Raw genomic sequence first — 16,203 nt, forward strand, 5'->3', positions numbered from 1 at the left:
AAATCATCAAATATCTGTTGGTTAGACTAAAAATAAAGCATTTTGCCTCTTTCTTCTTAATCATTGATAGGGTCCCACCACACACATCACGGTATGAGGAAATCAGACAAACCTGGGTAAGCAAATAGACTTTATTAGGATTTAGAGGACAACGATTACATGTCATCAGCGATTACAGGGACAATATGATCTATGAATGCAAACAATTGAAGTAAAAATATTTTCCTCGACACTGACCGTGCCATCTCAAATTAACAAATACTTGCGTAGTACGTAAGTGCTTTTCACGGTATAATAATAATTAGTTACTATTAATACGCTGGTATTCCAACTAAATCCCTTTGTTTACAATAAACAACTATCCTAATAACTATCTGTACATAATTATTATCTTCTTGTCTTGGTTCATGTCTATTTAGAGTCGGCGTAAAGTTTTACATTGATCTCTTAGTACCTACTTATTAATACTTATTTATTATCTGTGATGATAACATTAAAAATCAATGGCTTTACCTTTACATTTAATTATTACATTTACATTTAATTATGCTAGCACTAATAATAAATAGCACAATATGAGTAAAAATAATTGCATCACAGCGCAAATGTTTCCGTTCGATAAGTAGGTATTTAAGTAGGTACTTATTGCAAGAACACTTCAATCATTCATAACTTTGACAACTCTCTCGAGATTAACGCTTTAAAAATAAAACACATTGTGGCTCTTAGTTACTATATATTATGTAAGTACTCTATAGATAAAGATAACATAACTGAATGTAAATTTAGGTATTTTAATATAAAAACAGGTAGGTAACTCCAATGACACTATAATAAAAGAAAAAAAAAACCGGTACAGAGAGAATTGATTCACAAGCTGAATGTACCGTACATACATTGATACAAGATAAAATAACCTGTACCTATTTGGTCTTCCTTTTCTGTGGGTGTCGTAAGAGGCGACTAAGGAAACTTAATAGTCGAGGGATTGACAGCAGCGTCTCTCTTAAAACATCAAAGGCTAACTGCAGTTGGCAACCCGCCTGCCAAGCATGGCAACTACTAGCAAAACTCGTCGTTGCACTGAATCGAAGGGTTCAAGCTGGTATCTTATGTTATACGTTAGGTGCTCCCGTCCATAAGTGACAGCAATACTCCATGTGGGACTGGATTTGCGATTTGTAGAGCAGTAATCACTGATCCGGCGTGAAATAATGCTTCGCTCTATTAAGCACACCGAGTTTTTTGGATATGAAATGAAGCAATAGAGACCATGGACACCAGAAAATACACTGTGACACCCCTGATACCCTTCATATATTGCAATGTCATTTCGAGAACTAAGGTATTAATCCTCCGTATCCAATAATTTTATTTCACATTTAATTTTGTTCTTTAAATTTTAAATTTATTTAAATCTTTCTTTCTTCTTTCTTATATTTAAACAATAGAAAATCAATGGATATAATATTGATGAGTAATGGTACGTTCCAATTTTTCAGATGAAATTCTCTTCTTAGTTATGAAATAAGTTCTAATATATGGATTCGTTACTATAAAACCATTGTCTTCAAATTGTCCCTCTATACCGGCTGTTTCAAGCCACAAAAACAGTACAACTGTATTCACTTGCACGTCTACAGGATAATAGATTTGTTTTCCAGACAATCTGTCCGTAGGATTAGATACTTTGATCTGTAACAGAAATTTCAATAACTCATATACTTGTTTATATAATTACTGTCACAATATTTGAGACCTAAATTAACTTGATGGCCGAAAAGTGGAACTATCTCCGTGCTTATGTTTTTCTATCCAAATATAATATGCACCAATTTAAGGCCAATGTGAATAGGTTATTCTTGGTCCCGCGAACTCCATCTTAGACCATATCGTGGCTTTCCATCAGATAAGATCGTAATCAATCGCGGGACTCTTTAATAATGAAAAACAAATTCGAATTTTGTTATTTACAATTGTTTACGATTTACTGTTTTTTTTTTTTTCGCTTTTTATTAATATAACCAAAGGCTATATTTTAGTAGTAATATATATATATATATATATATATATATATATATATATATATATATATATATATATATATATATATAATATTATACTTAGTCTAGATATAATTAAAACGTTTCTAAAACTAAACTAAATTAAGACAAACATTAATAAATTAAGACAATTTTCAGCATCCCAGCAAACAGTTTGTTACCTATAAACAAAATGTATTTTAACTTGGATATTTACCTTTATACTTGGAGTCGTTAAACCTTTAACTGATTTCAAAGGTTTGGGAAAGATAAAATTATATGGTGATGAAGAGACTCCCTCGGCTTTCAACGTGAACCTCAAGAATATCTCATCCCTGTTAATATCCCACATTGATAACGAGAAATTTTGTTTATTAGAGCTCAGTGCTGGCGCATTCGCTGGATAACTTTGAGATTTAACAGGTATTAAGCTGTTCCAATTGAATACGTCCACTATGACCTGTGCATCTATTATTGGCACAAATCTATCATTAAGCAGATACACATCCACATCACCTGTTAGAAGTAATCTAGGAGAAACTAACACAGGTGCAAAGAACCACTTGGCATAGTAATGCAACATTTTCCATTTGCCACCATATTCTGTGAAAAATAATAATTAAAATTTACTTTTTTGTAATCTTGAACTAATTATATGAAGATGATCAATAATGACTGATCATATACTAATAATAATTCATATTAATCTTTTAAAGATTAAACAACAAAAGGATTGGTTCATACCGTCAGGTTCACAATTAGAGAAGTGACTTCTGATACAATGAAATTGAAATTTATACCAATTTCATTGCATGGAATCGATATTGATTTCGAATATATTTAAGATAACATTTATTTGACATTAGCACACATCAAACCTGTAGAAGACTAAAATTTTTCTCGCTTCTAAAAACTAATAAATTCCACCACAATTACCAAAAGAACTCTACGCCAATGTAAAAAAGATAAAGATCTTCATCTGTTATTCTGGCGCCCAGCGTGGAATCACTAGTTGATTCTTTGAATAAATTATTTCTTTCTTTCTTTGAGTTGCTTTTATCTATAATATAGACTAGTATATAAACGTATTTCACATACCTATTCCTGACCATGATGGAGCTTGCCATACATCATTTAATTGCCAATACAAAGCACCCATTGTGTACCATTCGTACTGGTTTTGCCGATAATACTCAGATTCTGCTTTCATAGCCATTGCTTGTGTTATCTAAAATTATTTAAAATAACTGTCACATTATTACATTTTAATACTTTTTATCTAAACAAATTTATTTCAATACATCATATTTTACCTGACTGTAAAAGACGAATTTTTCATAATAGTTCGTATCATTTTGGTCGAGCTTCAAATGCCGATCTATTTGTTGTACGATGTAATCATTCCCATTTGGATTGTGCTGCCGATGTTTCGAATATTCACTGTCCAATCTTAAATCATTGGGATCTTGTGTGGCGGTCTTTGTGGTAGCGAGTGATGGCCAAGACTGAAAGCCATATTCGGAACCAAACCTCGTCTTTGGATAGATATTCATATCCCAGTTATCTGCTAAGTAATTGTAATAATGAACATCACCATAATGAGGATCAGATGGGTTTTGGGCGATGTATCCTTCTAGTTCAGATTCTAACCCATTAGATGGACTAGATACCAAATATTCTCTATTATCCAAGTCTAAATTTTCAACAATCGGTCTCATTGTTTCTACATAAAGTTTAATATATTCCTCCTTATATTTTTCGAATTGTGGTTGGGTGTCGTACCAGTTACCACGTAATGCTCCTTCATTCTCATTATTACCAGCCCAGACAGCTATAGATGGATGATGCTGAAGTCGAAGAATATTTTGCTCCACTTCAGTTTTTACGCTTCTAGAAATTTATAATTAAAGTTACAGACCAACCTCAAACTAAACTTATATTTACTTAAATAAATATCTTAAATTTAATTATTAAGTCATCTTACTCGAGAAATTCAGTATCAACTGGATACATGGCGCAGGCAAAAAGAAAATCTTGCCAAATTAAAATTCCAAGTTGGTCACATCTCTCGTAGAAATAATCTGATTCGTATAGTCCACCACCCCACACGCGCAGCATCGACATATGAGCATCTCGTGCTGCAGTCAGCAGTCCGTTCACTTAAAATTTAAACAGATATATCAATATACTTATGAGCCTACTGAATACACAAAATAAAAAAAAAATGGGTATATACAACATAATATTGCATTTTTTATCTAATGTTAGCAATATCCCGCTGCTTTGCTCGCATGAATCAGTAAATACATAAAATATCTTTCGAATTAAGTTAGGATATAACTGTGTACCAAATTTTATTCAATTTCATTTATTTATTTATTTATAAATTACTCACCACACTTACAGTATCTCAAAACATGTAGTATCTCAAAATATCTAGTGAGCCATAGGTTTATTTTACAAACTTAAAAATTTTAAACAACATTTTAAAAATATATCTATTTTATCATTAAATATATCAATATCTGGCTGCTGTGCAATCAGAGAATTGAGCAGTGAAATAGCCTGATAAGTGCGTTAATAATTTTTGCATGAAAGAGTATCAAATATATATCGATCCATCCATTTTTACAAACTTTCACATCTAATAAAATAAAAATGTAACTGGACAATATCTGTACATACATGGAAGACATTTAAAAAGTATATATAAGGGGTTTTAATTGGAGCAATAAAAACCAAAGCAAAATTTTTAAAACTTTTGTCTGTCCGTCAGTTTGTGTATATATATGTTTCGGCATCACGCAAAAACTTCTGCACCCAATTGAATACGGTTTTCACTGTAGTATTCCTCAAAATCTGATTTAAACGCCACCTTGAAGTGATCCTTGCATTGTTTTTTTTTTTTTCTTCTAAAATCCGCGCATACTAAGCGGGACAAAGCTAGCCTATAATATTCATAGAATTACAAAATAAAATACCCTATTGGTAGGATTTAAGATAAATTTCTAATTACCAGTCGTTTCGTTATATCCTAATTCAGGTAAAATGTCAGCTGGTATCCAGTTTGATCCTTTCAAGAATAATGGGTAACCATTAATTTCAAAATAAAAGACAAGCCCTTGACCACCCGTTGTATTACCTGAAAAAAAAGTACAATCATAATTTTATTTTACCGTTTAACTTTTTAGTTATTTTTATAAAAATATTTTTTTATTAACATCTAAATACAAACAAAATAAACTCAACTAACCCAGTTTAGTAGAGGCATCAATTTGAATAAGCACTATAGTCCGGAAACCAATACGTAAATGTTTTTGGGATATTTCATTTTTGTTGCCTCGTGTCGAGAAAAAGACAAATAAATCATACAGCGGTTGGTCTCCGTACCCATTTGGCCACCAGAGTCTTACAACATTCTGTTAACAATGTTATATCAGTCAATAGTTTAATACAGTACAGACGTGTAATTCATAAAATATTTGCGAAGTAAAATAATGTTTATTAGTCGATAGTATCATATGTACTCATCAATAGTATTTGCAAAGTAAAATAAAGACGTAGAAGTCTTATTATGTAATTAAATGCATATTATATGGATTCTATATTGATCTTAGGTTCTACAGAATATTTCAATTTTTACCTCACTTATAGTAATATTAAGTTCAACTTCCGCCATCCCATCCTCTCTAGTTGAAACATTTACATCTTTTCCGACTTTAACATCTTGATTTCCTTCAAGCAATAGTTTCGCGCTTAAATATCCATCAATTTGTTTATACTCTTGACTGGATTCCAAGTAAGCTTTAATATTTAGTTTCCATTTACCATTTTTTCTTTCAGCGTACGTTGATACAGATCTTATAATAGATCCGTTGTAAAATTCTACTTCAGCTGGTTTCCTAAAAAAATTTATTTTGGTGTATGGTTTATTTAATGGCAAACTGTTAAAAGTAGTCAACTGCACATTCTTATGACATGAAGATCTTGAAAAAAAATTATTTTATTCCTTTTTTATTTTACACCAACAATTTCTCTCACATAGCTCACAACGGCAAAATTAATAATTGAGACAAAGATATACCAATGCAAAAGACTGTACACAATCTTCCTCTGACAAACGGTAGTATTATTTTATCACTAGAAATGGGCGTAGGCTTTTTTGCGTAGAATGGCAAACAAGCTGACGGTCTACCTGACGGAAAGTGGCAACCATTACCTATAGGCATGAACAATATCATGTTTAAGATTAAAACTTTCTGTCAATCTTTGTTCAAGCAGTTAATTTTAAATTTTCGCGTAAAGTAAATTTGTGTAAAATTTTTTCCCCTTTACCTACATAAATTTATTTGAATGTAAAAAATGTCTCAATGCCTAATATCAAACTGTTTCAGTTGGCAATAAAAATAGGCCCTATTTGCCTGTAATCCCAGTACGTTACGTTAGATCAACTAGTCCTTGTTCTTTTCAATCAAGCAATTTTTTAAATTAATCCCTTACCAAATTCCAACTGATGGGAAAGCTGGTCCCCAGTCCCAGGCGAATGAAGCTTGCATCTTTCGAAGCTGGTTGGCGTGACATTCTCCGTTGTAGATATCAGGCACACACGCTGGGAGCGTGAAATGTTTATCAGAACGCTGTTTCGCCGCTTCCACGGGAGATTGAAAAACTACTTTCAATTCGTTTACGCCTACCTGGTTTCAAAACAAACTCAATGACCTTATATATGTATAAAAGGGGATGCTCATTGATTGACTGACGCATATATCAACGCACAACTGCTATCGCTAAATCTAAAATATTGAAATTTTCCAAATAGAAAGAAATTATGAAAATTCGACCCCCTTTAATAAATTCGCGGCCAAAAGCTAGTTAATTCATAAGCCTTACATTGCCTTACAATACCTACCAATTGTTCCGTGGTAGAAAATATATTTATGGAAATATTTTTTACTCCTATCATACACTCCAATATACCTGATTACAATAAGTATATTAATATTTCAAATTTTCTACATAGCGGCCCAATATAGCGCCTAACCTTCCATCCAATGGTCGCAGGTTCGATCCTCGCATAATACAAACATTTGTATTCATAAGTACCTACCTATATCTATTTGTATTGGTTTAAGTAATCTCCAAGAAATAGTTTGTCTCTGCTTAAATTGTGACCAATTCTTATGTATTTATTCTGACAAATACGTCACACGGACGAAACGAGCAACAAGTAAATAAGTGATGATGATTATTATAAGTTATCTGTAATTATAGTGACCTTCAAATGTTTTTTCACATCGAAAACATATCTGACGAACATATTATTTGCAGCGCCGACAGGAGCATCGTTCAACTCAATGAACGCAACAGTATCCAGCCCGTGGAAGACCAGATGTGCTACATTTGTTGTTAATTGCTCTTCGGTTACTGTAATATAATATATCATATGTAATTTATTGCATCAATCACTAACAATAATATCATTCGCCAATAAAAACTCTCCGACTAATAATTTCAGAAAATAAAGCATTTTCTAGACCTTTATAAAAAAAACCTAACAATTCGTTAACCATATTTCAAGTCGGATGTAAAAATGTTCTAAATAGATGGAGTAACATACTCCATCTAAATTGCTTGACAGATTTGAATTTAATTTTACATTAAATAAAGAAATAAATAATAAACGAAAAGGGACACAAATCCATATCACGCAAGCATAATCGCGGGATACAGGTTACTATCTATAATTAAGGACGAAGACCTGTGTAAAGGTAGCATTGAGTTTCTAAATCGTCGTCATTATGTCGAAGGTATTTATCATTGCTTACAGAATGACTGTCGTGAATTTAAAACATTCAGGTGGGTAAACTGGGACTCGATCCTAAAGACCCCCAAATCGCAAATAGTGAATGTATCTATGCAATTATGTATTTCAAGCAAACACATTAATAATATTACTAATCTGGCCCATGTTGACCCATATTTATTATATTATCTGGAATTACGTTACAGAAAGATAAAAAGCATCATGTAAACATACCTATTACGGCTTGAAAAACTTGCACTTATCTACGTTTTCACAATAAAATAGCTATCAGCCCTAACTTCGCACAGGTGCAATTTATTACAAAATATTTACTGTACATACAAACCTTTACCCGTATTAAAATTCATTGCGTGTTTATAAAAAAAATCACATATAATTAAAGATTGTGTCTCACAAAAAAGTCGACTTCAATTATGACAAAACCAATTATTTTGACCTAAAAACTGAAGTACTGAACCAATTTTGATAAAATTTCTATGGGACTAATCTGTAAGTATATCTTGTTAGATAAAAAATAATTTTCTAAATCGGTTTACAACTGACGGAGTTATGAAGTAACAAACATAAAAAAATAATACAACTGAATTAAGCACCTCCTTTTTTTTAATGTCTGTTGCAAAGAAAAATAAAAAAAAAAACTGTCAGCTAGAAAATACAAATTTAAATAAATAACAGTATTTGGTATTGATCATTTGTTATCCTTAATCTATGTTTATTGTGTACTTACCGTGAAACAATCCAGTGTAGGTCCATGTGTCGTAAGCTACCCATCTCGTCAAAACATCATTGAAGCCAGCCAGGATATCGCCAATTACGCCTGCTTTATGCAAGTCCGAATAGATGCCACCAGGAACTGTGGCTGGTATCGATATAGCTGCGATAGAATTTTTTTATAATTTATCAACTTATACAGTGTATGGTGGATTTAAAAGATACAAATCGAATACAATGTATAAGAAGTACTATCATAGTATATTCTGTGATGTTCATATTACTAATCATGTCTATAGGCGACGGTTACCGTTTTACAACTGATGGGCTATCTACTTATTCACCATTCTGTCCTAAAAAAAAAAACATGCTGAAACTAACGATTTTACCACGATACTTTCCAAGAAGGACCCATGGAGGTCCACCTTACAATATGCTCTAATATTAGAGCATATTGTAAGGTGGACGGTGGTGGTGGAAAATAAAGCTACTAGTCCTCGTTACTAACATGATACATGTAGACAAAAATAATGCGATCGTTTTACTAATTCTGCTACGATTTAAATAATTACTAATGCATTTTGATTTATTTTTGTCATATTGACTTCATATACATATTATTTCTGTTATGATTAAACTAGATTTTTTTACAACAAAATCTTAAAATATTATATATAAACTTATAATCTTAAAATATTAAATATTGTATATACTCACATCCATTTTTATTTTTAACGGTCCAAACAACGTGATCGGATCCCAAATTCAAATTTAAATTACACGCAGCGGGAATTAATTTTACATAAAATAGAAATACGATAAATAACATCACATTACACTTCATTGTTTGATCTCATCTGTTCAACGAATTCACTGAATCAACTCGCTCAGATGCCGTTGACGTCAGTCGATTAGGTACAATCGGACATTTGTACAGAATTATTAGTTCACTATCGATGGCTCCATGTGTCAACGAATGTACAGTTTACGTACCTACACAAATAAAATACTCTGCGTATCATACATCGATAGTGATAAGGAATAGGGTAAAAAGATTACACGACCGGCCGTGGCAAACTCTTTACATTTTATTATATAGTTTTTTATACAGTTTTTATTTTAGAATGTTTTAATATATATGTATATAACTAGAAGAACACTTTATATAAAAGTACAAAAGTTTGCTTGGGCGCCTCTGTCTCATTCGTTTATATAAATATATTCGCTGCTAGCATACCTGCTTACTTAGGAGAACGAAATCGGGGAATGGAATGACACTTGATTATTGATATTTATCAAGTATTTGCGATAAACGAGAACCGATACTTCTACTTATGTACAATATAACATACCAATACATCTAACAAATGTTATAGTTTAAAGGGTTTATTGAATGAAAACAATAGCAATGAGCGATGGCTCAGTAAAAAATGATCGTATCAAGACCAAGAAAAAAAAATTTAAGCTAAATGAACAACGTCTCTAATCCATAAATTTGTTAAGTTAGAAATTTTTTAAAACCAAAAATAAGTTTAAACTAACATTTTGAAAAAAAAAAATTTTATGGTAAGATTATGCGATACGTTTTACTCGTTTTTTTTTTTGGAAGATTCATAAATTAGAAACTTTAAGCTTCAAATTTTTTTTACTCCATAACAACCATTTTTACCACAGATACAGCCGTTTGAAAAATCGTGTAAATTTAGATTTTTTTTTGATCCTTTAATTTTTTCCGCTAATGTATGCCACTAGTCATCACAATTTAAAACTTGGGAGTTATACATATTTTAATACTATGGTATAAAAACAGATAAAATTAATAAAATTTAAAAAGGACAACTTTACAAACATAAGTGCAGTAGTGTATGCAAATGTAGCCGCTTCCTAAATTCTATTTAAATTAACCTAATCGGAATAAATATATTCCTATTTATTTATAATAAATACTTAGCCAACCTTTTAATGTGTTTCAAGAATGACATAAAATAGTTAAATAATAATAAGTTTACGTCAGAATAATTTAAGATTTATAAAAATGGAGAGAATTTCTTTATTTGAAGAATATAGATTAGTAGAACGAGGAGAAAATGAAGTAAATGGAGCCTGGAAAGGTATTTAAAATTAACATACACACTTACTAACTGTAGACTAATTGTTAACTCTAAAGATATTTATACGTGACTTCAATATGAATCAAAAATGTATAAAAATAGGTAAAAGGCTGACACCATAATGTTACTGCAAATAGGTCTGGACTCATCTCAGATAATCTACCAACTCGTATTCCATATAATAGATCTCATTTAGCTAATTACAGGTAATTAAATTTCTACTTAATATCAGTAAAGGAATAATAACACTACATAAGTACATCATCTAAATAGCCACTTTTAGTCACGTGTAGCCCAAAAGTGGTAGCCCAAAACGAAACCTCCAAACGTAGTTTTTATTACCTATCTTAGTATAGGTGTATCAAATATATAATAATATAATATCTATGAATACATATACTGTTCTACCTAACCAACAACTCCTAGTAAAACCAATATGCAATTACTCTGTGTGTCGCTCTTCAGGCGCTCATCTCCTTTTGTTCTTCATGGCCTTCGTGTTCGGTTCATTCTGCACTTTCTGCTTCCACATACTGATGCATCTCTTCGATGACAAGTGTGTACTCTTCCCCAAACTGCAATCACTGACGTCATTACACCACAATGTCATATATGATTTCATTCCACTGGATAAAGATTCACCCGACTGTAAGTTTTAATGTAACACGTTACTAACTTTGAAATCACACTTTGAGTGCAGCTGGACTCGTATATTATATTACTTTAATCTGATCCACAGTATTGCCAGTGGATTTTTTAAACACTCAATGGATGGAAAAGAATGCATGCTACCTACCTATGTATGTTCCCCTGGTATCTGGTATATTTGGACTTGTCTGGACAACTATGTTTCTTATGTGCTCAACTGGTAGCAGAACCTTAACGGGGTAAGCTTTATTATTTGTACCATGTATTGTAGTTCCCCTTCCTTTCCTGTAGGTGTCGTAAGAGGCAATTAAGGAATTTAATTATCGAGCGGATGAGCAACAGCGTCCTTAAAACATCACCAAAGCCTAACTGCTTTTGTCAACTGACTTGCCAAAAATTGCTACTACTGGTAAAACCCTCCTTATGGAGGAAGACTATGTTCAGAGGTGGACAATTATCGACTGATATGAAGATGCTGATGTATTGTCTCTGAAAGATAATAACCTCCCTAATATGGCACTATATTATGTTATATAGTGATGCTAAGAATGCTATCTGAAATGAGAAGCTCGAAATCACTGCGAGTTAAGGAATAGACGGCTCTGAGGGAAACAGTTAAGGAACAGACGGCTCTGCAGTTCACTTCGTAGTAGTCTCCAAAACGCGAACATCCACAAAAAAAAATCAGCTACGAACACAGTTCAAAAGATGAGCAAACTCGTCCTCTGTATACAAACAAAACTTGTGTATCTTATATGTTCTTCAACATTATGATCTTGATGAAGTTAAATAATATATCAAGTTCATTGTACCTTACAATGTCAAATACACGTTATTAAAATAAGGTCGTCAAACATTAGATTTAATTACATATATTAATTAAATTATTTTATTATTAACACACACATTTTTACCTTCATCATAATTACGTTGTAACATTAAGAACATCGTATTAATATATATCTGTATCTATATTAATATTATAAAGAGGAAAGGTCTGATTATTTGTGTGTATTGGGTAACCTCAAAAAGTACTCAAGCTGTTGTAAAAATTATTTTACCTTCAGAAAACTATATTATCACACACAACTAAGGCGACTAAGGGAACTTAATAGTCGAGAAATGGGCAACAGCATCCCTCTTAAAACGTAACCAAAAGTCAAACTGCAGTTACCAATCCGCCTGCCAAGCATGGTAACTAGAACTAGAACTTCTACTGGCAAAATCCCCCAACGGTTAACTGACATAAAGAATGGTCCCGTTCCTTATAGCAATCTATGGAGGAGGCCCATTTTCAACAGTTGACAGATTACGGCTGATATGATGATTATGGGCTGTATGCTTGTTTATCACCTTTGTGTTATAAAAAAATTTTTGAGTACCTATAAAGATAAAAAATATTTAATGTTCAGTATGTTAATGGTCGTGATTGTCGACATTTGGTGGAACTTTCTAGATATATTGATATTAGAAAAAAATCTCTTGAACTCTTCCATAAAAAAAGTGATTATTTCACCTGACCGACTTCACCGTTTAGGCCTTATTCAAAGGTTCATTTTGCACTAGTTCTTTCTAAGAAAGCAAATGTTTTTCTAATAATAATATAAATAATGGTTTAGTTTACAGAGACCTTGGCGCATACTACCTCCTGTTTTCATATTCTCTTTGGCGATGGGCGGACTCTGTGTTTACTCATCAGCTATTACCCACTACGGCTTGCAAGAGTTATGCAACAAACTGAGCAAAGTCACCGGTAGCCCTAGGTCAGTATCGATTGTATGTTGAATGTTTGACTACTTTTATTAAAGCGGCTTTTTTTTAGTTTTTCTTTGTTATCAAAATTAATATAATATTATTTTGGAGTCTATGTATAATTAAAATATGTTCAAAAAATATGTCTATTTTGTTATATTGGGATTATATATGAATACTAGCTGACCCCGTAAACGTTGTTTTACCACTTATTGCAAAATATAAAAATCGCAATTAAAATACAGGGGTTGATCGTAAAACGATGAAAATTTAAAGTTGTATATATTTTTCAATGCTAAATTATAATAAAATAAAAATAAAAAAAAATTGTCAAAAAAATAAAAAGAAATATTTTGGGGTACTACATACACCTTCACAGGTGTATGTAGTACAAACCACCTAAGTTTCATCATAATCAAATGAATAAGAATGCATAAAAACATTATTTATATAGATAATTGAAAGCCGCAAATACAAGCCACTTATCCAGCTTAGTAATAGTAGGCTTATTAATATCTTCCTTTAATGGAATAGACGCGTATTCAGTTATGAATTGATAGTATTGGTATAATATGTAAAATAATATCGTGAACTACACATCGTGCATTCGTATTTGTCTAAGTGTGCGTGCGTGCATGCATTCACAACACAAATAATAAAAAAAATATTTACCACAGCTGCACCTACACGGTCAATGTGGCTACCTTGGCCTATGAACGACGCATACGAGGCGTATACCAAGCAATTAAACTAACGATCATCTCCGCCTGGTTACACACCGCCTGTTGGTTGTTATCTGCACTACTAACTGTGGCCCGAGTGCTGTTGGTAGTAGACTTTCAACTAGTGCGAGTCAACGCTGAACTTGTTGGGGACGTCGATAAATTACTGGTATTTTTAATACACACCTATCTAAAGAAATCTTATCTAATATTGTTATAATATACATAGTATTATTTAATTCTGAACCGACTTAAAAAGTTCTCAAGTCATTTCGAGTATTTTTAACATATATACTTATATATTACACGATATCTTCATCAATTCTGCCCTGATGATGACTCTTTTTACAATCGACGGGGTTTGTGCTGTGTTGATTTCAAACACAATTTAACGCATTTAAACATTGCTTTTTACCCGATTTCAAAAAGAGTGCAATCTCAATTCAGTTGTATTTTTTTATGTTATAACTCTGTTAGTTATAAATCGATTTGGTGATTTTTTAATAGTAACAAACATCCAAACATATTTACATTCATAATACTCGTATGTGTGGGATAGACATAGTAGATACAAGTAGATAAGTAAATGTGTATTATAATATCCACTTGTGATAAATATACTACATTTAATTAATATTGTTCTCATTATAAATATATCAAATATTTTAAAGATAAACGTAAATGCATTTTTTTAGGAAAGCTGTGAGAAACCAATTCGTACTATATTACCAGATGTGTGGTACAACACTGAAAATGATTCTCTAAAATCCCTCCCAATTCAATTGCAAAGTAAAGTACAGTTCAAAGATACATCAATAAGTACAGAGAAAGATCTTGCCATAGACGATATTGAAGAACTCTACGTTGCAAATAGCGATTTATTTTATTCCACCAAAGCAATGAAATCTGAACTTTCTTTGTTACTTGAAGAAAGAAATAAAATAGCCAAAATACGTGCCTATCAATCTGTTTCAAAACAACATAAATTTATTGTAAAAATTATATATAATCTTGTGGAAACTATAAATTTACCAGAAATTGAAAACAAATTTTCAGAAAGTTCAAGTTTTGATAAACCTCCCAGTTATCAATTAACAATTACACGTCAGTATGGACAAGAAAAAATATCATCAAACAATCGTTATGCACCACGAAACAATGACTCTGAGAATTCTATAGATATTCATGATACCAAAGAAATAATAAAAGGAATAAATTTACAAGAGAAATTACACATGCAATTAATTGACCCGCCTGCATTGCTAAGTTCATCAATACCTTCGACATCTTTATTGGCAAAAAAGCAAGAAAATATTCCGCTATTTGAATCTACTCTGAATATTACCGATGAATTGAAAAAAAATTTTGAAGCTAAATTAAACTCTCAATCAAATGCAGAATATCCTTCTGAAATTAGTACCGAGGAAATTAAAATCGCTAAAAAGTCTAACCTTAAACAAATTGGTATTCAAACGAATAAAAAACAAAAAAGCACCAAATCTCAAAAAGTTTATATAGCAAAATCTACCAGTACTACTGAAGAAAAAGACAAAGAAACTCAATTGCATAACATTAAGGAAGATTTAAATAAAAAATCTGTTACTACTAGGGAAACAAAAGAACCAGATAAAAACGATCAAGAAACGCAAACCTCCAAGAAAGAAAAACAAGATTAATAAGTTAATATAAAAAAAAGTAAATCTTTCTATATTAATACTTAACAGTTTTGAATATCCTCACAACGTACATACGTTAATCAGTATATGAATTATCGTATAAGTTGCATATAACCTACATACGTACCAAACTTCAATCAAAACTGTGCAGTCATTTAAGTATAATTTAGTAACGAACATAGAAATATCCAAATGTCTTTATAACCTTTCATATTTATAATATTAGTAGGATTCATTTCCTTTGCAGTTTTCACCGTTGTTACCATGTCGTTTATGTAATAAATACCTACTTGTATAGTTAACAACAAAAATAAGAAAACCTTATTAAAACAGAACAATACAAACTAAGCTAACATTCTAGTCATTTTATTAAATACATAAAAATAACCTAATTTTATGTATCATTTCAAAATAAACATCAAAGGTGTATTCATTGCCTCTCGACGTTCTTTGACTATTAATTTCTTGTCGTTCCCAACTTTCGAGACTGTACACAATCATAATAAATTATTATGATTCACCAATTTTAAAAATGGAGAACAATAAATAATTGAATATTTTTTTATTGGTTTACACTAATGGGTTTTCAGTGGAAAAAGATACGTAGTCATTTGTCTTATAACGACAAATTCACTAGGTATAAAAATGAATTCCAGGGAGCTCTTATTAATAAAGTTTGAGCTTCTGTTAATAACAATCTTCAATATTAATCCTCTA

At 31.5% G+C, this 16,203-nt stretch overlaps 2 protein-coding genes across 2 annotated transcripts; one reads left to right on the forward strand and one right to left on the reverse strand.

The window, feature by feature from the left end:
• Positions 1 to 716: 716 nt before the first annotated feature.
• Positions 717 to 9,569, reverse strand: LOC113519668 (beta-mannosidase). Its single transcript, XM_026904826.3, has 12 exons — positions 9,295 to 9,569; positions 8,594 to 8,740; positions 7,318 to 7,466; positions 6,543 to 6,736; positions 5,686 to 5,944; positions 5,296 to 5,461; positions 5,059 to 5,184; positions 4,027 to 4,201; positions 3,356 to 3,932; positions 3,141 to 3,270; positions 2,260 to 2,645; positions 717 to 1,695 (listed from the first exon to the last, which is right to left on the reverse strand). The coding sequence occupies exons 1-12, from the start codon at positions 9,419 to 9,421 to the stop codon at positions 1,456 to 1,458; spliced, it is 2,676 nt and encodes an 891-aa protein (XP_026760627.2). The 5' UTR covers positions 9,422 to 9,569; the 3' UTR covers positions 717 to 1,455.
• An 870-nt stretch (positions 9,570 to 10,439) lies between these two features.
• Positions 10,440 to 16,015, forward strand: LOC113519836 (uncharacterized). The gene is made up of 6 exons (XM_026905050.3): positions 10,440 to 10,688; positions 11,154 to 11,336; positions 11,428 to 11,575; positions 12,956 to 13,099; positions 13,766 to 13,979; positions 14,506 to 16,015. The coding sequence occupies exons 1-6, from the start codon at positions 10,613 to 10,615 to the stop codon at positions 15,484 to 15,486; spliced, it is 1,746 nt and encodes a 581-aa protein (XP_026760851.2). The 5' UTR covers positions 10,440 to 10,612; the 3' UTR covers positions 15,487 to 16,015.
• The last annotated feature ends 188 nt before the right edge of the window (positions 16,016 to 16,203 follow it).

Source organism: Galleria mellonella, unplaced genomic scaffold, assembly GCF_026898425.1.
Source record: "Galleria mellonella isolate WM207_F2 unplaced genomic scaffold, CSIRO_AGI_GalMel_v1 utg65, whole genome shotgun sequence".
In the NCBI taxonomy this organism is placed as follows: Eukaryota; Metazoa; Arthropoda; class Insecta; order Lepidoptera; family Pyralidae; genus Galleria; species Galleria mellonella.

What these genes read in the sequence shown, in the direction of transcription:
- LOC113519836 (XM_026905050.3), top strand. Translation starts at nt 10,613, where the DNA reads ATGGAGAGAATTTCTTTATTTGAAGAATATAGATTAGTAGAACGAGGA. An exon ending in AGTAAATGGAGCCTGGAAAG is followed by an intron (nt 10,689 to 11,153) that starts GTATTTAAAATT and finishes GTCGCTCTTCAG; the next exon opens with GCGCTCATCTCCTTTTGTTC. An exon ending in GGATAAAGATTCACCCGACT is followed by an intron (nt 11,337 to 11,427) that starts GTAAGTTTTAAT and finishes TCTGATCCACAG; the next exon opens with TATTGCCAGTGGATTTTTTA.
- LOC113519668 (XM_026904826.3), bottom strand. Translation starts at nt 9,421, where the DNA reads ATGAAGTGTAATGTGATGTTATTTATCGTATTTCTATTTTATGTAAAA. An exon ending in TTCCCATCAGTTGGAATTTG is followed by an intron (nt 5,945 to 6,542) that starts GTAAGGGATTAA and finishes AAATTTTTTTAG; the next exon opens with GAAACCAGCTGAAGTAGAAT. An exon ending in GTTGATACTGAATTTCTCGA is followed by an intron (nt 3,933 to 4,026) that starts GTAAGATGACTT and finishes ATAAATTTCTAG; the next exon opens with AAGCGTAAAAACTGAAGTGG.